The 26244-nt window shown below is 46.9% G+C and overlaps 1 protein-coding gene across 1 annotated transcript in view; it reads right to left on the reverse strand.

Annotated features, from left to right (window-relative positions):
* Window positions 1-26244, reverse strand: part of KIF13B (kinesin family member 13B) — a gene marked incomplete in the record, with an annotated part of 350254 nt that overhangs the window by 173144 nt on the left and 150866 nt on the right. Inside the window, 2 exon segments of the mRNA XM_077489267.1 lie at window positions 1975-2109; window positions 8694-8804. Of these exon segments, the coding sequence (XP_077345393.1) occupies window positions 1975-2109; window positions 8694-8804 (246 nt within the window).

The following is a 26244-nucleotide window of genomic DNA, read 5'->3' on the forward strand; positions in this document are numbered from 1 at the left end:
TGTTGTCAGATTTTTCTATTATGTGTACACAAGTTCGTCACACAAGAGTACAAAGTACAAACATGCATGCTCAGAATCAATGCTCACCAAACACAACATTAGCAGAAGGTGCCCAAAGGGTGGCACTCAAGAGCTGAATTTCCACAAAGTACGTCACTACATTCGTGTTAGTTGGCCGACAATTGTGTACCGTTTGTATGCAAGACAAGTTCACGGCACACGCCCATCGGACAAAAGTCTGGTGCTTTGTCTGCCAACAATCCGATTGTGTGTACGAGGCTTTAGTCATGGAGGTGACCAAGAACCTGATGGTCACTCTGACAGAACTCTGGTGTTTCTCTGTGAAGAGAGGAGAACCTTCCAGAAGAACAACCATCTCTGCAGCTCTCCCCCAATCAGACCTGTATGATAGAGTGGCCAGATGGAAGCCACTCCTCAGTAAAAGGCCCATGACAACCCACCTGGAGTTTGCCCAAAGGCACATGAAGGACTCTCAGACCATGAGAAACAAAGTTCTCGGGTTTGATGAATCAAAGATTGAACTCATTGGCCTGAAATGGCAAGTGTCATGTCTGGAGGAAACCAGGCACCGATCACCTGGCCAATACCATCCCTACAATGAAGCATGGTGGTGGTGTGTTTTTTTTTCAGTGGCAGGAACTAGGAGACTAGTCAAGATTGAGGGAAAGATGAATACAGCAATGTACAGAGACATCCTTGATGAAAACCTGCTCCACAGCACTCTGGACCTCAGACTGGGACGAAGGTTCATCTTCCAACAGGACAACAACCCTAAGCACACAGCCAAGACAACTCTTTGAATGTCCTCGAGTGGCCTAGCCAGAGCCCAGACTTGAACCCGATTAAACATCTCTGGAAATATCTGAAAATGGCTGTGCGCCGACACTCCCCATCCAACCTAATGGAGCTTGAGAAGTTCTGCAAAGAAGAATGGGAGAAACTGCCCGGAAATAGGTGTGCCAAGCTTGTAGCGTCATACTCAAAAAGACTTGAGTCTGTAATTGGTGCCAAAGGTGCTTCAACAAAGTATTGAGCAAAGGCTGTGAGTTTGAAATAAGGCTATATATATATATATATATATATATAAAAATCAAAGCCCTCCAGTACCCCAAGTAATGGAGTAAGTGCTACCAACATATCTGCTTCTGGTTCAGTCATGCAGAGTCCACAGGGCACAGTGTGGAGCCAGATGAGCACCACCAATATCTCTGCTGATAGGAGAGTACGGGCTAGCAGGAGGGCCTGGGCCCAGAAGGGGTTGCCGTTAGCCACAGTGCAATGTCCATTGGGGTTGCTGGTGACAGGCACTGCAGGACCTCTTCAGATATGAACATGATAAAGCCGCGGTGTGGACTTTCCTGAACTCTGAACTGTCACTGCATCTGTGGTCTGGTGAATGGGCTCCAGGGGTGAGGGGAAGTTGGCAGTATGTACAGTGGGGGTGGGCGGGGTTGTGCAGAGGGGGAGGTTAAAGATTATGGGGACATGGGGAGACACTGTGGGAAGTGGGGCCTGTCAGGTAGGCTGATTTCTAATGAAGGCTGAACTAACAGGATTTAAAGCTTAGCAGAGGATCTTGCAAGGTTATGCCATCTGCATTATGGCAATGACTTTCTGTGAAGTATAGCAGTAGATTGGGAACATGCCCACACACGTTTGAGCCTTGGAGGTGGTTAGTAGCATATGGGCATCTTAGGCAGAAGGTGGCCCAGTGCCTAGAGAAATGATTGGATGGAAAGCTGAAGTTTTGGCCAGGTAAGCCCATGTCCGTCCGTCCCCGCCCCCCACAGGGCTTCAGGTTTAATTTTACCTGCAGTGTACTTTTTCATCTCACTTCTGTATTTTACTTTACATAAAACATTTCTAGGGCCTCCAGTCCAACAATAAAATATCTCATCATCACCTGAATTGCCCATATTTCACAGATCTCTGCAATTTCCATTACTGACTCACCTTAAGGTAGTAAACCAGAAGCTCGTTGAGGGCAGGGTCTGCATTTAAATTGACTAAAAAGCACTTGTTGTCTCCGACTTTAATCCCTGAGGACTGGAGTGATATACCGAGACTCTCGAGCTGCTTCTGGCGTTCCTAGAAGACCGGACAGAATAGAACATGAGCATACATACAATCCACACACCAACATCAGCAAAGTGCTACCAAATTAAAGTGGTTGTAAACCCTCCCCCACAACTTTGTCCCATGTAAATCAGCATAAAAACCCAAATGACCACTGCTTGTAGATATCTCCTTACTTGCTTAGTATTGTTGTAATCCTTGTTGTTCTGTAGAATGACATCACTGAGCATGCCCAGATATCCCCTGATTTAAGGCACACTCTCTATGTGCTTATCTATCTGTTATCAGGACTTCCTACAGCACACCACTGAACTCTGCTAATCACTCAGAGCTTCCTCCTACACACCATGTGACCATGTGACATGACATACAGTCTAAAACATGGCCATCACTGCAGTCTTATCAGCTGAAGTGGATACGTCTGACAAAGGCAAATATTAGACATTGGAACAAGTAAATACTATGAAATAAACAAGTCAGCTATGAACAAGGAAGCAGGGTTGCCATAGAAACGTTGGATTGAGAAAGAGGCTTGGTCAACAGCACAGGAAGTGCTCAATGTAAGGGTGGAAATGCACTCCACTGTGGACTCAGAAAACAATACTTAAGATGGCGCTGCCTAACCCCTGGAAACAAGTTTTTTAAAGTTTCTTTAAACAGTAAGTAATATGCGATTTGTACTGGATTACAGTGGCTATAGTCTGATAATGACTTATTATAATGGACTAAATGAAAAGAAGCATCAGAGTGGGAGAGTTTACTTCCTCTTTAAAGTGATCTGTGGAGAAACTTCAATTGCCATGATAACCAGTTGAGAGCCTTCTAAACACAAGTAGGGATTAAAGTGAGCCTGTTAGAACAGAATTACCGAGGCTGCTACCGTTGTCTGATCCCTCCGAGAAAGCCATGCCGGTGGCGTAACGTGCAAGGAGCGGGGGACTATGGCGTAAACGCGCAAGGAGCGGGAGACGGCGGCGTAACGCGCAAGGAGCGGGAGACGGCGGCGTAACGCGCAAGGAGCGGGAGACGGCGGCGTAACGCGCAAGGAGCGGGAGACGGCGGCGTAACGCGCAAGGAGCGGGAGACGGCGGCGTAACGCGCAAGGAGCGGGAGACGGCGGCGTAACGCGCAAGGAGCGGGAGACGGCGGCGTAACGCGCAAGGAGTGGGAGACGGTGGCGTAAGGAGCAGGAGACGCGGCATAACACGTGAGGAGACGGAGTAACGCGCAAGGAGCAGGAGACGGTGGCGCAAGGAGCAGGAGACGGTGGCATAACGCGCAAGGAGCAGGAGACGGTGGCGTAAGGAGCAGGAGACGGTGGGGCATAACGCGCAAGGAGCAGGAGATGGTGGGGCATAACGCGCAAGGAGCAGGAGACGGTGGGGCATAACGCGCAAGGAGCAGGAGACGGTGGGGCATAACGCGCAAGGAGCAGGAGACGGTGGCATAACGCGCAAGGAGCAGGAGACGGTGGCATAACGCGCAAGGAGCAGGAGACGGTGGCATAACGCGTAAAGGAGCAGGAGACGGTGGCATAACGCGTAAAGGAGCAGGAGACGGTGGCATAACGCGTAAAGGAGCAGGAGACGGTGGCATAACGCGTAAAGGAGCAGGAGACGGTGGCATAACGCGTAAAGGAGCAGGAGACGGTGGCATAACGCGTAAGGAGCAGGAGACGGTGGCATAACGCGTAAGGAGCAGGAGACGGTGGCATAATGCGTAAGGAGCAGGAGACGGTGGCATAACGCGTAAGGAGACGGTGGCATAACGCGTAAGGAGCAGGAGACGGTGGCATAACGCGTAAGGAGCAGGAGACGGTGGCATAACGCGTAAGGAGCAGGAGACGGTGGCATAACGCGTAAGGAGCAGGAGACGGTGGCATAACGCGTAAGGAGCAGGAGACGGTGGCATAACGCGTAAGGAGCAGGAGACGGTGGCATAACGCGTAAGGAGCAGGAGACGGTGGCATAACGCGTAAGGAGCAGGAGACGGTGGCATAACGCGTAAGGAGCAGGAGACGGTGGCATAACGCGTAAGGAGCAGGAGACGGTGGCAGGAGAAGATGGTGGCATAACGTGTAAGGAGCAGGAGACGGTGGCGTAAATGGGAGGAGTTACGAGTCATGGAGGAGAGTACCCCAAAAAGCGGTCTGTAGTAGGAGAACATACCCAGTCCCGAGGGGAATGCGGCAGTAGTTCCTTGTACATAATCACAGTACACACAAGCTCCGGTCTTCCCCATTATGTGAATAGGTGCCAGCTCATGTGAAAATGGTCTAAGCTACTGTGGTGCACCAGTTATATATTATAGTGCACGCTTTTTGTGAGTGTTTTTAATCTACACTTTAATAAAATGGTTATTTTACGGAAAGCACTATAATGTTTTATCATATGCTTTTGTTACTGGTCTTCGGGAATGGATGGTAATGTGAGAGGTCATCTATTACATAAAAACAGCGGACCCCATATAGTCCCTTAAAGGGACAGGCACAGTGTGACTGAATATTGGGTAGGTCAACTTCATGAAGCAAGCTGCTAGTGGTGGTGGATTAGGAGTCATGAGAGTTGGCGATTAAATGTGGAAGATGTGTTTAACAAGTGGAATAAAGAGCACAATTTGCACATTTCATGGGGTGTACATATGTTCCTTATTGACATTTAATTATTATTTGGGACTTTTGCACATTTTACGCTTTTTATGGATATTCATTATTGTATGATCATTTCTGTACATGTGGTATAAACATATCATTTATGGTGGTGCAGCACAGGATCTAGTTTTTATATATATGCCACTGTCGCCCTGTTTCATAAGTCAGCTCCTTAGTCAAACTTACACGTTTTATAACGAGAATATGTAATTGACTGTCGTTAGAACCACCAACAACCGAGGATAAAGCTAAACACCCTCCCTAGCACATACAGGTGCCCCGGGAAATCCTGCTGAAGAGCACCTTAACTATGACCTCAAGCCATAAGACTGAGAAAACTCCCGATCACCTGGGAAAGAACCTGGCATCTGGGCAGAACAGCTATGCCAACTCACGCGAAGAGAGCCAGAACAAAAAGGAGGAACCCAAAGAACCCTCCTCAAGAGGTTGCAGTTCTGTCAAGGGAAGAGCACCTAACCCAGAGTAGACTAGTCTCATAAAGTCAACAATGCATACTCTGTTCACAGCAGAGGGGTACGGCAGCAGGAGGCCAACATGTTTTACTTGCCGATACCCCAGAGAGGGACAATGCCCCCCATTGATGATCTCTTCTGGCCATGCAGAATCTGAGGTGTGCCTACTGTAGGTGTGTGTGTGAATGTCTGTGCTCAGAGATTAACTATTTCCTTAATGGAGACATAAGCAAGGTTGGAAATCACCATAGTCCATCACAGGAACCTAATTACCTTCCCCTACCGATAGAAGGGCCTCCCACTCCTCTCGGTAGGCCTCCTGCTGCCGTACCCCTCTGCTCAAAGGAGTGCCCAAACCATAACGTGTCCAAATGAGGAGCCCCCAATGTGGAGCAACTACTTTTTCTATTTTTTATTTTTTTTTAAACTGACAGGTTCACTTGAATCCCAAAAACTCCAACCATCTCCAACTTTCTTTCCTTACTTTCATCTGTCAGCGCCTTAAATCTCCACCCATCTAGACCTGTTCCACCATACACAGTGTAGGGGTCTGGCAACTGAGCGCTCAGGCACTATAATATTCATGGCTTTTATGGACCACTAGAGCAGTGGGGAAGGGTGGTCAAGGGGAATATGTTTTCAAGAGACCCTGTCACTTTGCCCCAAACGTGTAATGAGGCAGACTCTGGGGATCCTGGTACTTATAAATGTACACAGTTTACTCAATGAAAACCCATACTATGGCATGCACATTGAAATTTTTGCACACAATCACAACCCTCCCACCTCCATTCTTGGCATTATTGAGATGCCAGGACTATTTGTCTGAAAAGCTGGAGTGACGTAACATCACTTATCCTGTACAATATCTCAACATTCTTTTGGATGTCACTTGACATTTGCTTCCTGGTTTGTGTGTTGGCTGCTACTGAACTGCAGTGGAGACCCAACACAAAACAGGGTTCTCCTGTAATCACTGGCATACAGGTCATTGAGGGGGCAAATCTGAAGATTGACGAGGAATTCTACGGAAAAAAAAATGAAAGCGGAAAACCTGGATGCCTTTAATTGGAAAAAAAGAAGATCACTGCAAGTTAGTACTTTAGTGATTGTATTCTAGCTAATGAACCCTTTGCAAGGTGCACGCTTCATGACTGTCTGGTGGGTCACAGCTCAAGAACAAAGGTCTTACAGCGGGTAAGTACCGAACAATTTTTCTAGGTAAATAGATTTCTAAAGGTGCCATTGACATGAAATGTTCACCACTTGGTTAACCAATGCATCCATACATACAAAGAAACCAAAACAAATAAGATCATAAATTAAGTTATGTGTAATAAAATGGAATGACACAGGGAAAACGTCTTGAACACATGAAGGGAGGTGCAAGAAGCCATGCAAAGCCAAGACACCAGCTGAAATCAGTAATTATAATGCAATCCTGTCCTTGTCAGTGCAAATTAATATCAGCTGGTTCAGGCTCAACTGATGGCCTATAAAAAGGTGTCTCATTACCAAGGTGTCACACAAGAAACATCTCATGATGGGTAAAAGCAAAGAGCTCTCTCAAGACCTTCTCAACCTTGTTGCAAAACATACTGATGGCATTGGTTACAAAAGAAGTTCTGAATGTTCCAGTGAGCACTGTTGGCGCCATAATCTGGAAGTGGAAAGAACATAATTTTACCATAAACCAGCCACAAGCAAGATTTCCAACAGAGAAAGACAGAAAAGAATGATCTGAAGAGTTGTCCAAGAGCCAAGGACCAATTATGGAGAGCTTCAGAAAGACCTGGAATTAGCAGGCGCAATTGTTTCAAAGAAAACAATAAGTAATGCACTCAACCACCATGGCCTGTATGCACGCTCATCGTGCAAGACTCCATTGCTGAAGGAAAAGCATGTTGAAGCTCGTTTAAAGTTTACCGCACAACATTTAGATAAGCCTGTGAAATACTGGGAGAATATCGTCTGGTCAAAGGAGACTAAAATTGAACTCTTTGGATGCCATAATACACACCATGTTTGGAGGTCAAATGGCACTGCGCATTACCCCAAAAACACCCCCATACCAACAGTGAGGTTTGGAGGTGGGAACATCATGGTGTGGGGCTGTTTTTCAGCATATGATACTGACAAACTTCATATCGTTAAAGGAAGGATGAATGGAAAAATGTACCAAGACATTCTTGATAAAAATCTGCTGCCATCTGGATGATGAAGATGAAACGAGGGTGGACATTTCATCAAGACAATGATCCCAAACACAAAGCCAAGGAAACTATTTTGGTTTCAAAAAAAGAAAATAAAGCTGCTAGAATGGCCCAGCCAATCACTTGACTTGAATCCAATAGAAAATCTGTGGAAAGAACTAAAGATCAGAGCCCATAGAAGAGGCCCATGGAACCTTCAAGATTTGAAGGCTGTGTGGAAAAATGGGCCAAAATCACACCTGAGCAATACATGTGACCAGTTTCTCCATATAGGAGGCGTCTTGAAGCTCTCGCTACCAACAAAGGATTTTGCACCAAGTATTAAATACATTTCAGTTTGCGTGTTCAATACTTTTTCCCTGTGTCCTTCCATTTTATTACACAACTTCATTTCTGAACTTATTTGTTTTGGTGTCTTTGTATATATGGATTGCATGGGTTGGTGAAAATGTCGTGTCAATAGCACCTTTAGAAATATATTTACCTAGAAAAATGGTGACGTGTTTAATACTGATTATACTTGTATGTACAGAACTTGGCAGGCGTACTATTGTGACATGGTGCTGAAATCTGAACATTAGCCTGGGCAGAAAGAGGGTGAAAGTGTCCGGAACTGAAGTGGTTAATGAGTACTGGGCGCAATTTATGGATCACCCAGAGACTGCAACATGTGATATTTTTGCTGACAACAGTAAGGCCCTAAACATAGCGCCTGCAAAGCGCCCTGAAAGAGCTGTTGCTGTGTCCAGTGTGAAACTCCCGAGGGCTTTCACATTGAAGTGGTGCACTGGCAGGACGGTAAAAAAAAGTCCTGCTAGCAGCATCTTTGGAGCAGTGAAGGAGCGGTGTATACAGTGCTCCTGCCCATTGAAGTCAATGGGGCAGCGCGGCCATACCGCCGGCAAAGTACTGCTGCAGCAGTGCTTTTAACCCTTTCTTGGCCGCTAGCAGGGGGGTAAAACCGTCCCCAGCTAGCGGCCGAATACCGCAGCTAAAACTAGGGTAAAGCACAAAAAAGCGTAAAAATAGCGCAGTTTTACCGCCAACATAGCTCCCGCCCCAGTGTGAAAGGGGCCTAGGGCAACTAAATTATTATGAGGATAAAGTGCCCAGGCAGTTCAATCAAACACAAACTGACCAAGCCCAAACTGATTCAATTCACCCGTCACTTAGATCTAGCCTTCTCTGCTGGATATTCGTTACCCAAAAGAAATGAATCATCAATACCAAAATACTGAATACAACAATGTGGGCTACAACCTGAGCGATTTCTTCCGTCTTGCGCAGTTTCTCCTCCCACGTCACGGTCATTTCTTGGATGAGCTTCTCCGACTCCTGTAACCGATCTTTCAGCTCAGGCGCTTTCATCGACTGTTAAGTGAAAAAAAAAAAAAAAAGGTACATAAAATATATCTGGACAAAATATATGAAACAAAAGTGCTAAGAGATGCGGAGCTCGGAGGTCCTAGGGTTGAATGGATATTGCTGCTGTAGAAGTGGCAGCTGAAACAGAAAAAGCTCCTCCTAATTATCCCAAAACAGAAGAATAAATATAAAAATGTAAAGGGTCTTTGTATAGAACATTGACTGTGAAGATGTCATTCACACAATTACCATGAATGTCGGCCATACTGTTCGTTAATTATCTCCAATAAATGTCAGTGCCATCTAGTGGCCATAAAGCTTTTTTTTTTTCTTTTAGTTATTTCAGGAAAAATACTGCATTATGGCCACTAGATGGAGCTGATGCTGATGGAAAAATCATATTCTAAACAATAGGGCAAACATTTCTGGTGCAAATGGTTAAGACATCTACATGGCGAATGTTTTTATATATAGACCACTTTTGAATCTCTAAACTCACCAATGATTCATAAATATAAAAAATAGCAAATGCATTGGTCCGAACGCATTTGCATCTTATTCGGACCAAACTCGAGCAGTACCTTTTTTGTCGGCACTGGAATCGGAGTGCATGGGGTGTCCACACCCATGTGCTCCGATTTTGTAAATCGCGCTATGTTTTGCAAACGGATTGATGGGTGTTTTTACGTTAACATACACTCAGCTTCAATGAACAGGTTGCAATTTTGATGCAGTGTGAATTGGCACCGCATCTGGTGTGAACCAGCCCTATATAAATTTATATCTAACACTTAGAGCTGGGCGATTTTCTCCCAAAAAAAATAAAAAATCTGCGATTTAAAAACAAAAAAAATTAAATAAAAACTCAATTCACAATTTAAAACGAGTTTTTTTTTTTTTTGATGGACACCGTGCCAGTCCTGAGGAGCTGCGGGCAGGCGTTTTTAGGCGAGGCGACGGCTTCTGCCTAGTTCGCAGCACCTCAGGACCGGTGCGGTGTCAGCGCCGGTCCCAGTGAAAAAAAAATAAATTTATTATATATATATATATATATATATATATATATATATATATATATATATATATATATACACACACACACATACATATATACACATATATATATATATATATATATATATATATATATATATATATATATATATATATAAATAAAAAAAGAAAAGTCCCCCCCAAAAAAAAAAAAATTGATTTGCTGAAAATTTGAATCGATTTGCTGAAAATTTGAATCGATTTGACCTCTCAATTCGATTCAAGATTTAAATCGATTCTTTCCCCCAGCCCTAATAACACTATCATTTTTAACCAACACTGATCAAAGTTAAAAGTGCGTCTTTTTAGTTTGTTTTTTTTGTTTTGTTTTTATGGATTTTTCTTAAATTCATTTTTGCAGAGAATATCAACAAAAAGCCTTGTTTGTCCTAGAGAAGTGTAAAGGAAATTTGTAAGTATTGTGTATAATTGTATTCTATTTTATATGTATTGCTCACTGCCCTCACTGTGCACACAGCACTAATAATGTTTTCATTAGGTTTGCATTCTTTCAAGTCCTGATTAGAATTAGCCTGCCTATGTTACGCCCCTTGTTACCATAAAAGTACAATTGTAATATTAATGTGATACCTACGTAATCATGTGTATAAAAACCCTCAATTGCGTCATAATAAAGCAGAACAGTTATTTGGAAAGATGCTGAGAGTATCTTTTGTGTGTGTTCCCTACTGCAGTAGTTATTAAATTTTGAACCACTAATCAATATAGTTAGTAAGGTTGAATAAAGACACCAGTCCATCCAGTTCAACCTGAGTGAGTGTCTACAATTGTCCCTATCCCCATACATTGCACACTCACATCGGTCGCTACCCTCAAGGAGCCCACAATCCAAGGTCCCCATTCTTATACTAGGGCCAATTTTGGACAGAAGCCAATTAACCTACCTGCATGTCTTTGGATTGTGGGAGGAAACCGGAGTACCTGGAGGAAACCCACGCAGGCACAGTGAGAACATGCAAACTCCAGGCAGGTAGTGTCGTGGTTGGGATTTGAACCAGCGACCCTTTTTACTGCTAGGTGGGAGTGCTAACCACTACACCACTGTGCCGCCAATATGAGGATAGGAGTTGCCTATCTATAAATTTCCATGTCAAGAAGATACAGATATGACTTTCTTATCTTGTGTATTAATTAAGTGATTGGTGAATACACGGGTCTACAGAACAAAATGTAAACACTTCTCTTCTCCATAGGGGGGTAGAGAAGGAAGAGGGGAAGTGGTTCATTTCCCATCACGTCTTGTGTACAGCAGGAAATGAACGCAAAACTTCTCAAAACAAGAACACTTACAGCAAAAAAAATAAACCGGAGAGGAACTTTAACTCTTCCCCATTCTAATAAAAAAAAAATAAAAAAAAATACTGGAGCTCCACAACAAAAAGAGAACCTGTTACCAAATTATTATCCATTATTATATATTTCCTACCATAACAGTAAGATAAATGGAAAATGGGCCACTCCATTTACATTACTTTGTAGACAGCTGCTGCAGTGTTTCTATCTGTATACATATAAAGAAAAAAAAAAACCTTCTTGGGAGGAGGAGTTATGCAAATAGAACAATGCAGTGATGGGTAGATGTCAGTCTGGAGGGGTGGGTGATCCTAGGCGGGCTGTATTTGCATGGTATCGCATGTGATGGCTGAGCCACCGTGGTTGAAAAAGACTGAAATCCAGTGAATGAAAGGGACAGCCAGGCTAGGGAGTAAAGGGCTAGATGATACTGGATGTCTTCCAGGCAGAAAATGAAGCAGGCTCTGACTGTCTGCAGCTTTTAACTGCACATTGTGAAAAGCTCACAGTGTGCAGTGAAACTTAGAGAAAGTAATTTCAGTCCAGGAGAGGAGCCGGTACAACTGTGCAAGAACTGAAAGGAAGGCTGATGTTCTGTCAGAATCCGGGACCTGTCAGATTAGGTAACGGAAGGGACGTTCCGTCATCTACCGTATATACTCGAGTATAGGCCGACCCGAATATAAGCCGAGGCCCCCAATTTACCACAAAAAAACTGGGAAACTTATTGACTCGTGTATAAGCCGAGGGTGAGACATGCCTGTCCGTCCCTGTGTGTCCGTCCGTCCCTGTGTGTCCGTCCGTCCCTGTGTGTCCGTCCGTCCCTGTGTGTCCGTCCGTCCCTCCCTCTGTGTGTGTGTGTGTCCGTCCGTCCGTCCCTCTGTGTGTGTGTGTCCGTCCGTCCGTCCCTCTGTGTGTGTGTGTGTGTCCGTCCGTCCGTCCCTCTGTGTGTGTGTGTGTGTGTGTGTGTGTGTCCGTCCGTCCGTCCCTCTGTGTGTGTGTGTGTGTGTGTGTGTGTGTGTGTCCGTCCGTCCGTCCCTCTGTGTGTGTGTGTGTGTGTGTGTGTGTGTCCGTCCGTCCCTCTGTGTGTGTGTGTGTGTCCGTCCGTCCCTGTGTGTCCGTCCGTCCCTGTGTGTCCGTCCGTCCCTGTGTGTCCGTCCGTCCCTGTGTGTCCGTCCCTCCCTCTGTGTGTGTGTGTCCGTCCGTCCGTTCCTCTGTGTGTGTGTGTCCGTCCGTCCGTCCGTCCGTCCGTCCGTCCGTCCCTCCCTCCCTCTGTGTGTGTGTCCGTCCGTCCGTCCCTCTGTGTGTGTCCGTCCGTCCGTCCCTGTGTGTGTGTGTGTGTGTCCGTCCGTCCCTGTGTGTGTGTGTGTGTGTGTGTGTGTGTGTGTGTCCGTCCGTCCCTGTGTGTGTGTGTGTGTGTCCGTCCGTCCCTGTGTGTGTGTGTGTGTGTGTGTGTGTCCGTCCGTCCCTGTGTGTGTGTGTCCGTCCGTCCCTGTGTGTGTGTGTGTGTCCGTCCGTCCCTGTGTGTGTGTGTGTGTGTGTGTGTGTGTGTGTCCGTCCGTCCCTGTGTGTGTGTGTGTGTGTGTGTGTCCGTCCATCCCTGTGTGTGTGTGTGTGTGTCCGTCCGTCCCTGTGTGTGTGTGTGTGTGTGTGTCCGTCCGTCCCTGTGTGTGTGTGTGTGTGTGTGTGTGTGTCCGTCCCTGTGTGTGTGTGTGTGTGTCCGTCCGTCCCTGTGTGTGTGTGTGTGTGTCCGTCCGTCCCTGTGTGTGTGTGTGTGTGTGTGTCCGTCCGTCCCTGTGTGTGTGTGTGTGTGTGTGTGTGTGTATGTGTGTCCGTCCCTGTGTGTGTGTGTGTGTGTCCGTCCGTCCCTGTGTGTGTGTGTGTGTGTCCGTCCGTCCCTGTGTGTGTGTGTGTGTGTGTGTCCGTCCGTCCCTGTGTGTGTGTGTGTGTGTGTCCGTCCGTCCCTGTGTGTGTGTGTGTGTGTCCGTCCGTCCCTGTGTGTGTGTGTGTGTGTCCGTCCGTCCCTGTGTGTGTGTGTGTGTCCGTCCGTCCCTGTGTGTGTGTGTGTGTCCGTCCGTCCCTGTGTGTGTGTGTGTGTCCGTCCGTCCCTGTGTGTGTGTGTGTGTGTGTCCGTCCCTGTGTGTGTGTGTGTGTGTGTCCGTCCGTCCCTGTGTGTGTGTGTGTGTGTCCGTCCGTCCCTGTGTGTGTGTGTGTGTCCGTCCGTCCCTGTGTGTGTGTGTGTGTCCGTCCGTCCCTGTGTGTGTGTGTGTCTGTCCGTCCCTGTGTGTGTGTGTGTGTCCGTCCGTCCCTGTGTGTGTGTGTGTGTGTCCGTCCGTCCCTGTGTGTGTGTGTGTGTGTCCGTCCGTCCCTGTGTGTGTGTGTGTGTCCGTCCGTCCCTGTGTGTGTGTGTGTGTCCGTCCGTCCCTGTGTGTGTGTGTCCGTCCGTCCCTGTGTGTGTGTGTGTGTCCGTCCGTCCCTGTGTGTGTGTGTCCGTCCGTCCCTGTGTGTGTGTGTCCGTCCGTCCCTGTGTGTGTGTGTCCGTCCGTCCCTGTGTGTGTGTCCGTCCGTCCCTGTGTGTCCGTCCGTCCCTGTGTGTCCGTCCGTCCCTGTGTGTCCGTCCATCCCTGTGTGTGCAGTAAATACTTACTGCGCAGGTTTGCTAATCTGACAGAACACCTGCATTCAGAAGCGGACATCTTACTACACCCAGCTACGTCTTGAATTTCACAATCATTTAGCAATAAACCGAGTCGATATAAATATAATACAATGACATCTGTGATGCCGTTTTAACCACTTGCGGACCGCTCGCCGTCGTTATACGTCGGTAGTTTGAAGAGGAATATCGCCGTTATGGCAGCAGCTAGCGGCCATAACCCTGGTAAGCTTCTTCAGCGTGCGGTCCACGGCCATAACCCCGGTATCCTCTTCTTCAGAGGGCTTTCAGATAAAAGTGGTCTCTGCGGCGGATTCGCTGCAAGATCACTTTTAAAATCGAGGGCGGGTGAGGACGCTCCGGTCTGCTCTTTCGCTTACCGGAGCCGTCGGTAGCGATGGAGATGATCGCGTCCGCTCTACTCTGAGCCTGGATGACGAGCGAGGGGGAGATGACCCCCCACTCGGCTCCATAGCATTAGAGGATGGAAGCGACCTCAAACGTCACTTCTGCCCAATTCTCTTAAAAGGGGATTTTTTTATTTTTTAATTGCATTTTAGTATAAATATGATCATATCACACTTTTTTTACACTACAAGGGATGTTTACATTCCTTGTAATAGAAATAAAAATTACCATTTTTTTTTTTTTTTTAAAAGGACCATGTCAAAATAAAAAAAGGAAAATAAATAAGAAAAAATTCAATAAAATTAAAGCACCCTGTCCCGCCGAGCTCGCATGCAGAAGAAAACACATTCAAAAGTCGCGCCTGCATATGAAAACAGTGTTCGCACCACACACGTGAGGTGTCGCCGAGATCGGTAGAGCGAGAGCAATAATTCTAACCCTAGACCTCCTCTGTAACTCAAAACTTGTAAGCTGAAGAAATGTTTAAACTTTGCCTATGGCGATTTTTAAGGGTAAAACTTTGTCGCCATTCCACGAGCGGGCGCAATTTTGAAGCGCGACATGCATCAATTTACTCAGCTTAACATTATAATAAAAAAATTGGGCTAACTTTACTATTGTCTTATTTTTTTTTAATTCAAAAGAAATGCATTTTCTCAAAAAAATATAAAAATAAATTGCGCTTGTAAGACCGCTGCGCAAATACGGCGTGACAGAAAGTATTCTCTAGGATATCTGGGGGGGAAAAAACTGTTTGGGGATTCTAAGTAATTTTCTAGCAAAGAAAATATGATTTTTAACTTGTAAACAGAGTCTGAAAAATAGGCCCGGTCCTTTAGTTACATTTTGAAAGAAGCTGTCAATAATGTTACCCACCATGTTATCCTATGTGTCCATGCACACATAGGCTGTTATAAGAAGTGTTTAGCTGGGACGTTTTTTTAAGAAAAAAAATAAATACAAAAAAAAATAATAATAAAAAAAATAATAATGGGGTTCTGAGAGGAGTTTTTCAGGTGTAAAAACTCTCCAACGTCAAAAACCGCTGATAAACGCGGCTAAACGTGGCTAAACGTGGCTTACCAATGTTTGACGTTTTTTTCTCCATTGAAAAAAAAAAAAGCGCTATTGCAAAAATGTTGTAAAGCTCACTGCAAAGCTACTGCCGTTTTCATAACTTTTTTTAAACGTCCAGTGTGCATTGGGGCCTAAAAGTCCAAGGTTTGGAAATGATTTGGCCTGACATGCACAATTTATCCACCAGAGGGAGCCCTGATGCTACATAATCAAAATACGCACAAAAACTATGCAAAATGTGATAAATAAAAGGTACTTTTTTTTCTGTATACTGAGCAGAAGTTAACTACTTACAAAACAAAAAGTACCTGGCCAGAATAATATAATATAAAGATAAGAAGGCAGAATTCCTTTCCATTTGTTTTAAAAGGAGGCATTTGCAATGCTTTTTTAAAGGGCTCTGAATGCCAATCAAAGCACCTCGCTATGGTTACCTTACCCGTCCAGAGCACACTGCTGAGTTTGCTTTGTCTCAAAAATGATACCTCACCATGCCGCTTTCATCTTAAAACACCCCCCCCCCCCATGCTTTGCTGTCTGAAGAGCAATACACTTTCGGATTGCTATTCTAACAGCAACAGATGGTGAATCCGTGTTGTACCTTTAACCCCCTAATTACCAGACAACTGTGCTGCAATGGCACACATTGTGCAGGGCTCCAGCGCAGCCCCGTTCAGCTGAATGCACAACAGGGGGTAGAATTTCTGCAGCGGATGCGAAGCAAAGCACCGCAGCTATGGCATTTGTACACCCTCAGCCGCTGCTTCAGCAGCAACGGGGGAAGTGTGAGGGGCAATAAAAATGCGGCTTAACCACTGTTTTACCACAGTATGGGAGTGATAGAGAAGGAAGGTCAGCGGGGACCAGAGCGAGGTTCCTAGTGGGAAACCGAGCGGCAGGGAATGAGTAGAGCAGGAGATCAGCAAAATGAAGGATTAACAGAGTGGGGAAGGGGGTAGGTAGTGTAGGCAGAGGAGTAATGCAATGTACTACTGAGCGGGGGATGAGGGACAGGAACATACTATTGAGTGGGAAGCTGGGGGGAGGCGGCAATGTACTACCAAGTTACTGAGCGGGGGCTACTACTGAGCCGGGGGGGACCCTCAAGTGGGGGGTCTACCGAGCCGGGGAACCCTCAAGTGGGGAAATCTACCGATACGGGGGGGACACTCGAGCGCGGGTGTCTACCGAGCCGGGGGAACCCTCGAGCGGGAGGTCTACCGAGCCGGGGGAACCCTCGAGCGGGAGGTCTACCGAGCCGGGGGAACCCTCGAGGCGGAGGGGTCTACCGAGCCGGGGGAACCCACGAGGCGGAGGGGTCTACCGAGCCGGGGGAACCCACGAGGCGGAGGGGTCTACCGAGCCGGGGGAACCCACGAGGCGGAGGGGTCTACCGAGCCGGGGGAACCCACGAGGCGGAGGGGTCTACCGAGCCGGGGGAACCCACGAGGCGGAGGGGTCTACCGAGCCGGGGGAACCCACGAGGCGGAGGGGTCTACCGAGCCGGGGGAACCCACGAGGCGGAGGGGTCTACCGAGCCGGGGGAACCCACGAGGCGGAGGGGTCTACCGAGCCGGGGGAACCCACGAGGCAGAGGGGTCTACCGAGCCGGGGGAACCCACGAGGCAGAGGGGTCTACCGAGCCGGGGGAACCCACGAGGCAGAGGGGTCTACCGAGCCGGGGGAACCCACGAGGCAGAGGGGTCTACCGAGCCGGGGGAACCCACGAGGCAGAGGGGTCTACCGAGCCGGGGGAACCCACGAGGCAGAGGGGTCTACCGAGCCGGGGGAACCCACGAGGCAGAGGGGTCTACCGAGCCGGGGGAACCCACGAGCCAGAGGGGTCTACCGAGCCGGGGGAACCCACGAGGCAGAGGGGTCTACCGAGCCGGGGGAACCCACGAGGCAGAGGGGTCTACCGAGCCGGGGGAACCCACGAGGCAGAGGGGTCTACCGAGCCGGGGGAACCCACGAGGCAGAGGGGTCTACCGAGCCGGGGGAACCCACGAGGCAGAGGGGTCTACCGAGCCGGGGGAACCCACGAGGCAGAGGGGTCTACCGAGCCGGGGGAACCCACGAGGCAGAGGGGTCTACCGAGCCGGGGGAACCCACGAGGCAGAGGGGTCTACCGAGCCGGGGGAACCCACGAGGCAGAGGGGTCTACCGAGCCGGGGGAACCCACGAGGCAGAGGGGTCTACCGAGCCGGGGGAACCCACGAGGCAGAGGGGTCTACCGAGCCGGGGGAACCCTCGAGCGGGGGCTCTACCGAGCCAGGGGAACCCTCGAGCGGGGGCTCTACCGAGCCAGGGGAACCCTCGAGCGGGGGCTCTACCGAGCCAGGGGAACCCTCGAGCGGGGGCTCTACCGAGCCAGGGGAACCCTCGAGCGGGGGCTCTACCGAGCCAGGGGAACCCTCGAGCGGGGGCTCTACCGAGCCAGGGGAACCCTCGAGCGGGGGCTCTACCGAGCCAGGGGAACCCTCGAGCGGGGGCTCTACCGAGCCAGGGGAACCCTCGAGCGGGGGCTCTACCGAGCCAGGGGAACCCTCGAGCGGGGGCTCTACCGAGCCAGGGGAACCCTCGAGCGGGGGCTCTACCGAGCCAGGGGAACCCTCGTGGCCGGGGGAGCTACTGAGCTGGGCTACAAATAAGCCCGAAAAACACTAAGCAGAGGGACTACTGAGCCACGAAAATAAAAAACAGAAAAAAAAACACCAGATACCACACCAATACCTAAACCACACCTCAAACCTGCCGACTTCCTCATCATCACACCCATATGTCATCACTTCCCCTTCAGGACAAATAGAAAACCAACACATACAGGGCCTTTGCCAAGTTTCATTAACTCTTCAAAAAAGAATCACCAAAGCATCAAAAATGCACGTTAAAGCAGTAGGCTTTTTTAATGTGTGTCACTAATCAACGCAAATGTAAAGTAGGCCTGAGGATGAATTTTTGGAGGGATATATAGCACAGCGATATATTCCTATTTTTTTTAATGCTGCGATTTTATAATCTCTGCCTGTAGATGTTCGCTTACACTGGTCTGGAAGGGTAAACATTAGGTGAAAACGATGAATACAGAAGTGATCGCGGTAGCATTTTAGCAATATCAGTCACTGCTGAATCTTCCCAAAGGCCAGCTGTGCTAAATTCAGTCTCATCAAATGGAAGTAGAAGGTCAGAGTAGAGGGGTCCCTCATCCCCTCCTCCTAACAAGGTGAAAGAAAGCACCGTGTAAGTTCCAAACTATTGGAGCTCACACAGGGCAATGGGTTTCTACCTGACCCCATGTGACTGCACGGACCAATCATGACGCACTTAATGCTTTGACATGATTGAGGGAGTGACGCTGCTTACCCATACCTAGAAGTGCTGAATATGCCACTTCATGCCAAGTGGTTGAATAGAGCGGCAAGCGATCGAGATTAGGCAATGATAGGCTGCTGGGAATGGCGGCAGGAGGTGATTAAATTAACCTTTTCCTTCGTTCTATAAGTGGAAATGAAGAGTCACTTCAACCACTTACATGCCATAGTAGGCCTATCAACAGCGGACCAGGGGCCCTTTCTTTAGCCAGTGACGTTTATGAATTGGCACTAGGGTTGCCACCTCATTTTTTTTTTATTCGGACTCGCTTTGCGAGTTTTGTCTCGCAAAACGAGCAGAATTCAATCTGATGGGCTGTGCAGTACTGCATTTGGCCAGAGGTGCGGGGGGCGCCAGTGACACTCGGAACGTTCTGAGCCATTCGGAAATAGTCCGTTCCTGAGGCTCTCCGGCACCCCCACCTCTGGCCACATGCGGTATTGCATGCAATAGGAGTCAATGTGGAATTAATTTTCTTCATTTCCCATTGACTTCTATGGAGAAACTGGCTTTGAAACGCGAGTGCTTTGGATTGCAAGCATTCTCCTGGAGTGGATTATGCTCGTAATCCAAGGTTCCACTGTATTCCCTAGGGGACAGAACACCAATTAAAAAAAAAAAAAACACAACACTTCTTTAGAGCATTGTAAATGTTTCTGAATTGGCAAGTTATGGCTTAACCACTTTCAGACCGGACCATTTTGCTGGTAAATGACCAGAGGTCTTTTTACACTTTGGCACTGCGCTGCTTTAACTGGTAATTGCGCGGTCATGCAATGTTGTACCCAAACAAAATTTGCGTCCTTTTCTTCCCACAAATAGAGCTTTCTTTTGATGGTATTTGATTGCCTCTGCGATTTTTATTTTTTGCGATATAAACGTAAAAAGACCGCAAATTTTGAAAAAAAATGATATTTTCTACTTTTTGTTATTAGAAAAATCCAATAAACTCAATTTTAGTCATACATTTAGGACAAAATGTATTCAGCCACATGTCTTTGGTAAAAAAAAAGTCAATAATTGTATATTTATTGGTTTGCGCAAAAGTTGTCACATCTACAAACTAAGGTACGTTTTCTGGAATTTACGCAGCTTTTAGTTTACGACTGCCTATCTCATTTCTTGAGGTGCTAAAATGACAGGGCAGTACAAAACCCCCCCAAATGACCCCATTTTGGAAAGTAGACCCCCTAAGGAAATTGATAAGAGGCATGTTGAGCCCATTGAATATTTTATTTTTTTGCCTCAAGCGATTGAATAATGACAAAAAAAAAATTTTTTTTTTTTTTTACACAAAGTTGTCACTAAATGATATATTGCTCACACATGCTATGGGCGTATGTGAAATGACACCCCAAAATAAATTCTGCTGCTTCTCCTGAGTACGGGGATACCACATATGTGGGACTTTTTGGGAGCCTAGCCGCGTACGGGGCCCCGAAAACCAAGCACCGCCTTCAGGCTTTCTAAGGGCGTCAATTTTTGATTTCACGCCTCACTACCTATTACAGTTTTGAAGGCCATAAAATGCCAAGATGGCACAAAACCCCCACAAATGACCCCATTTTAGAAAGTAGACACCCCAAGCTATTTGCTGAGAGGCATGTTGAGTCCATGGAATATTTTATATTTTGCCACAAGTTGCGGGAAAATTACAAACTTTTTTTTTTTTTTTTTTTTTTTCACAAAGTTGTCACTAAATGATATATTGCTCATGCATGCCATGGGCATATGTGAAATGACACCCCAAAATAAATTCTGCTGCTTCTCCTGAGTACGGGGATACCACATATGTGGGACTTTTTGGGAGCCTAGCCGCGTACGGGGCCCCGAAAACCAAGCACCGCCTTCAGGCTTTCTAAGGGCGTAATTTTTTGAGTTCACTTCTCACTACCTATTACAGTTTTGAAGGCCATAAAATGCCAAGATGGCACAAAACCCCCACAAATGACCCCATTTTAGAAAGTAGACACCCCAAGCTATTTGCTGAGAGGCATGTTGAGTCCATGGAATATTTTATATTTTGCCACAAGTTGCGGGAAAATTACAAACTTTTTTTTTTTTTCACAAAGTTGTCACTAAATGATATATTGCTCACGCATGCCATGGGCATATGTGAAATGACACCCCAAAATAAATTCTGCTGCTTCTCCTGAGTACGGGGATACCACATATGTGGGACTTTTTGGGAGCCTAGCCGCGTACGGGGCCCCAAAAACCAAGCACCGCCTTCAGGCTTTCTAAGGGCGTTACAGTTTTGAAGGCCATAAAATGCCAAGATGGCACAAACCCCCCCCCCCCAAATGACCCCATTTTAGAAAGTAGACACCCCTAAATTTAGGGGTACACTAGTGAGACTAGGTAATAAATGGCGGGTGCCCTGAAACTATAAAAAAATAACTAACCAACCAGCGTCACCTGTAACAGTTATATGGTGATCACTGGTGAAAGGGTTAACTAGGGGGCAATCAGGGGGCTTTATGCGGTAGTATATGGGGGTCCCTGGCGCTATAAAAAGCTGCGGCGAACCTAAATACCTACCTGCCTAACTAGCGTCACCTGTGACACTAATACAGCGATCAGAAAAACGATCGCTTATTAGGCTGGGTTCACACTGGAGCGATGCGGGAACGCCACGAATGCGCGGCGGGTTCCCGCATCGCATGCCTCCCGGCGGCAGTTCACACTGCCCTATGCGAACTGCTGGGAGTGTCAGTGAAATGTTAATGACACCCCCAGATCAGTTCGCATATCGCAGTGCGATCTGCAAACTTGGATCGCATGGTGTGAACACCCATGCGATCCGATTCTGCTGCGGACCAAAAAAAGGGTCCCGTGCGAGTTTGCGGCGGGTGCGACACGAATTCAGCCATACTATCTGTATAGCTGAACTCGAATCGCACAGAGATCGGATGTGATTTGCACTGCAGTGCGGTGCGAATCACATCCGTTCTCATAAACCGCTGCAATGTGAACCCAGCCTTAGTGACACTGGCGACGGGGGGTGATCACGGGGTTAAACCTTTATTGGGGGGGTTAGGGGGGTACCTTAGAACTAAAGGGGGCTAACCCTAACTGCCCTAACAGTTATTAGTCACAAATGACACCTGCCGGGTGATCAGGGGGTTAAACCTTTATTAGGTAATAAATGGCGGGTGCCCTGAAACTATAAAAAAATAACTAACCAACCAGCGTCACCTGTAACAGTTATATGGTGATCACTGGTGAAAGGGTTAACTAGGGGGCAATCAGGGGGCTTTATGCGGTAGTATATGGGGGTCCCTAGCGCTATAAAAAGCTGCGGCGAACCTAAATACCTACCTGCCTAACTAGCGTCACCTGTGACACTAATACGGCGATCAGAAAAATGATCGCTTATTAGGCTGGGTTCACACTGGAGCGATGCGGAAACGCCGCGAATCCGCGGCGGGTTCCCGCATCGCATGCCTCCCGGCGGCAGTTCACACTGCCCTATGCGAACTGCTGGGAGTGTCAGTGAAATGTTACTGACACCCCCAGATCAGTTCGCATATCGCAGTGCGATCTGCAAACTCGGATCGCATGGTGTGAACACCCATGCGATCCGATTCTGCTGCGGGCCAAAAAAAGGGTCCCGTGCGAATTTGCGGCGGGTGCGGCGGGTGTGGCGGGTGCGGCGGGTGCGGCGAATGGCTGAACTCGAATCGCACAGAGATCGGATGTGATTTGCACTGCAGTGCGGTGCGAATCACATTCGTTCTCATAAACCGCTGCAATGTGAACCCAGCCTTAGTGACACTGGCGACGGGGGGTGATCACGGGGTTAAACCTTTATTGGGGGGGTTAGGGGGGTACATTAGAACTAAAGGGGGCTAACCCTAACTGCCCTAACAGTTATTACAGTCACAAATGACACCAATGCAAAAAAAAAAAAAAAAAAAAAAAAAATGACATTGGTGTCACTGTGACTGGGGGGCAGGGGTAATTGGGGGGGTGATCGGGGGGTAAAGGGGGGGTGTGAGTGTGCCTGGCATGTTCTACTGTGTGTGGGATGTGTTGGTGCAACTCACTGATCCGCTCTCCTCCGTGTCGGAACGAAAAATACCGACACGGAGGAGAGAATACATCACTTCCTCTCCTGTGTTTACATTACAGGAGAGGAAGTGATGTCACCGGGGATTTCCATTCGTCGGGAGCGATCGCGAGGGGGTGGCCATGAATGAATGGCCGTCCCCTCGTCCGGGATCGCTCCCGAACGAAAACCGACCGCCGCAGGCACCGGGCGGGGGCCCGATCGGGCCCCCGACCCGCGGGAGGCAAAGGACGTACATATATGTGCTTATGCCTGCCCGTGCCATTCTGATGACGTACATCGGCGTGAGGCGGTCGGCAAGTGGTTAAGGAACAAGACTGTGTGTACAGGTTAAAAAAACAACACTAAAAAAGGTTCCTTTTTTTTTCTTTCTTTCTTTTAAATTAACATGTTACACTTACCTCCTCTGTGCAGTTGGTTTTGCACAGAGTGGTCCCAATCCTCCTCTTCTGGGATCCCTCAGAGGCACACCTGGCTCCTGCCCTCAACGAGTGACCCATCTTAGAAGCGCTCTCCTTTGAGGCACCCGTGCGGGCGAACTCCCATGTCCTGCTGCTGCGTCCATAGACAGCAGGACTCGGCACCGCCCCCCAACCCTCCCCTCTCCCCTGGGCACCCGCGTTATTGGATTTGATTGACAGCTTGTCTAATCAAGAGCTGAGACACCGGCCAGAGAGGGTGTGCATGTCGCCAGCGTGGAACCAAACGGACTCAGGTGAGTAAAACTGGGGGGGGTGGTTCACTACAATAGGTTTGTCGCCTTGATGCATAGAATGCATTAAGATGAAAAACCGGGAGGGTTTACAGCCCCTTTAAAATGTAATCAAGCCATGTGAACTGGGCCTACCAGTGGCAGTCAAGGCATCCGCAATAAAAATATATCTGAAAAATATTCCTGATTCCATGAGAAATCCACTAGGGGTAGAAGTCGACACACTTTGTCTAATGTCTGAAATACCTGACTCAAGAGAGCTGAAGTTTATTCTGCTTAGATTTTGCTTTCCCTTGTTTCTCCCTCTCCCTCCCGCGCATCAACGTGGTAATGACACAAAAAAAATTAAAAATAAAATAAAAAAAGGTTTTCATTAAATTTCTTTGTGGACTGTGGTTTCTGTGGTTCTCTCTGCAATGCAAGCAGATCATATCTGGTGAGTAGACATGTGCAATGACAAAAAAAATGTTTTGTTTTAGTTTCATTAGTTTTTTTGCTTTTTTCAGAAATTCGAAAATGCAAAAAATTGAAAAACCGAAAATTAAAAAAAAAAAAACAAGAAAGAAAATCAGTAAAATTCGTAATAACTAATAACTATTAAATTATAGGTATTGGAATTTCCTTTCAAATTTAGCTGTTAGTAACTAATACAAAATGTATCTGAAGTTACAAATTATCCGAAATAACAAATGCTAAACAAATGGAACAAATTAATAATAAAAAGGTTTTATTATTATTAGATTGTTACGTTTCATTCTTTTAGATGCGGCATTCGTTATTTCAGATAATTCGTAACTTCAGATAAATTCGTCTTTGTTCCGTTCACTAACAGCCAAATTTGAAAGGAAATTCCAATACCTATAATTTAATAGTCATTATTAGTTAGTTATAGCGGTAGTAAACACGCAGAAATTTTTATTTTTTTCTGACCTGCAAGGGAAAAGGCATAATGAGCTAGTATGCATGGCATACTAGCTCATGAAATACTTACCTTAGAACGAGGCCCCGATATCTCCAATGATCCACGCTGAGGGAGCTGAAATGTTCCCTCGGCATGTCTTCCGGGTATCGCGGCTCCGACGCTGTGAGTGGTCGGAGCCACGATATCGTCACTCCCGCACATGTGTGTGGGAGATTACTTTCCGTCAAAGTCCAGCGTCTGCCGGGTTTTCAGCCGAAAATCCCCTGTGTGCATGCGCTGTAGCAGTCAGCGGCGCATTGCGAGGGGAATATCTCCTAAACCATACAGGTTTAGGAGATTTTTTTTTAAGCCTTATTATAAGCTTACCTGTAGGTAAAAGTAAAAAAAATAAAAAAATTAAAAAAAACACAGTATACAACCGCTTTAATTCGGATTTTCGATTTTTTGAATTTTCAGATTTTCATTCTTATTTTTGGATTTTCAAATTTTCAATTTCTGAACAGCAGAAATTTCCAATTTTCGAACTTCCGAATTAGAATTTTCCAATTTCCGAAATTTCAGAAATTGAAAAATTCGGAATGAATTTGTCAAAATTTGTTAAAAAAATGAATTTGGAAATAAAACTAATTGCACATGTATACTGGTGGGAGGGGCCAGCAGAGTGCTGTACATAACTTCCTGAAAACATCACAGCACATGACTCAGTACTCCTCTCAAGAGCCCTCCAGTCCTGATGTAGTCAGTGGGCTGGCTTTGGGGAGGAGCTACAGTGGATATAAAAAAAGTCTACACACCCCTGTTAAAATGTCAGGGTTCTGTGATGTAAAAAAAAAAACGAGACAACGATAAATCATTTCAGAACTTTTTCCACCTTGAATGTGACCTATAAACTGTACAACTCAGTTAAAACAAACTAAGTGTCGGTTCAAACTACGACGACTTGGGATCTGACTTGTCAGCCCTCAAGTCGCCCCAAGTCGCTTGACATTAGGAACTACATTATAGTTAATGAGAGGCGTCTTAATGCACACTACTGAAGTCGCTCCGACTTCAGAAAAGGTTCCTGTACTATTTCAACGGCGACTTCTACCCATAGAATTCAATCTAAGTCGCCTCCAAGTCGGATCCTCATCTATAGTGAAGTGACTTTACAGGAAAAAGAAAATAAATTTACCCAGGAAGAGAACAGGAACAATTATGTCACAAGAGCTGATTAGCTCTGATTGGCCATAGGGAAAGTCGCCTGTCCTGGAGGCGATTGAAATCACGTTGTAGGTCTTTCAAAGTCGCGATGAAGTCACCTCCAAATCGCATTTAAGTCGCGCTGTGAGTCGGGTTGCCCTTGTGTGGACCAACACTAAGGTGGGGAGGGGGGGGGGGGAAGTAAAAATAAAAAAATAAAAATAACGTAGTTGCATAAGTGTGCACACCCTCTTATAACTGGGGATGTAGCTGTGTTCAGAATTAAGCAATCACATTGAGGCCGGGTTCACACCATTGCGAATTGGATGCGGGCTTGCTGCATCCAATTTGCAATAGCAGGAGATTTTGACCGGCTCTCTATGGAGCCGATTCGCATATCTCCACAGCAGGTCCGGCGCGCTTTGCAGAAAAATGCTGTGTCTCTTTTGGTCTGTTTCAGGACAAAATTCAGCCCAAAATTCAGGCTGAAATAGGCTCTAAAATGGTGAACCGGACCCCTGCTGTGAGCTGCATGTGGCTCATATATGAATCCAGCCTCAAACTTATGTTAAATAGGAGTCAGTACACACCTATCATTTAAAGTGCCTCTGATTAACACCAAATAAAGTTCAGCTGTTCTAGTAGGTCTTTCCTGACATTTTCTTAGTCGCATCCTAC

The sequence above is a fragment of the Lithobates pipiens genome, unplaced genomic scaffold (assembly GCF_037356315.1).
Source record: "Lithobates pipiens isolate NorthernLeopardFrog02 unplaced genomic scaffold, aLitPip1_a1.2 Scaffold_18, whole genome shotgun sequence".
In the NCBI taxonomy this organism is placed as follows: Eukaryota; Metazoa; Chordata; class Amphibia; order Anura; family Ranidae; genus Lithobates; species Lithobates pipiens.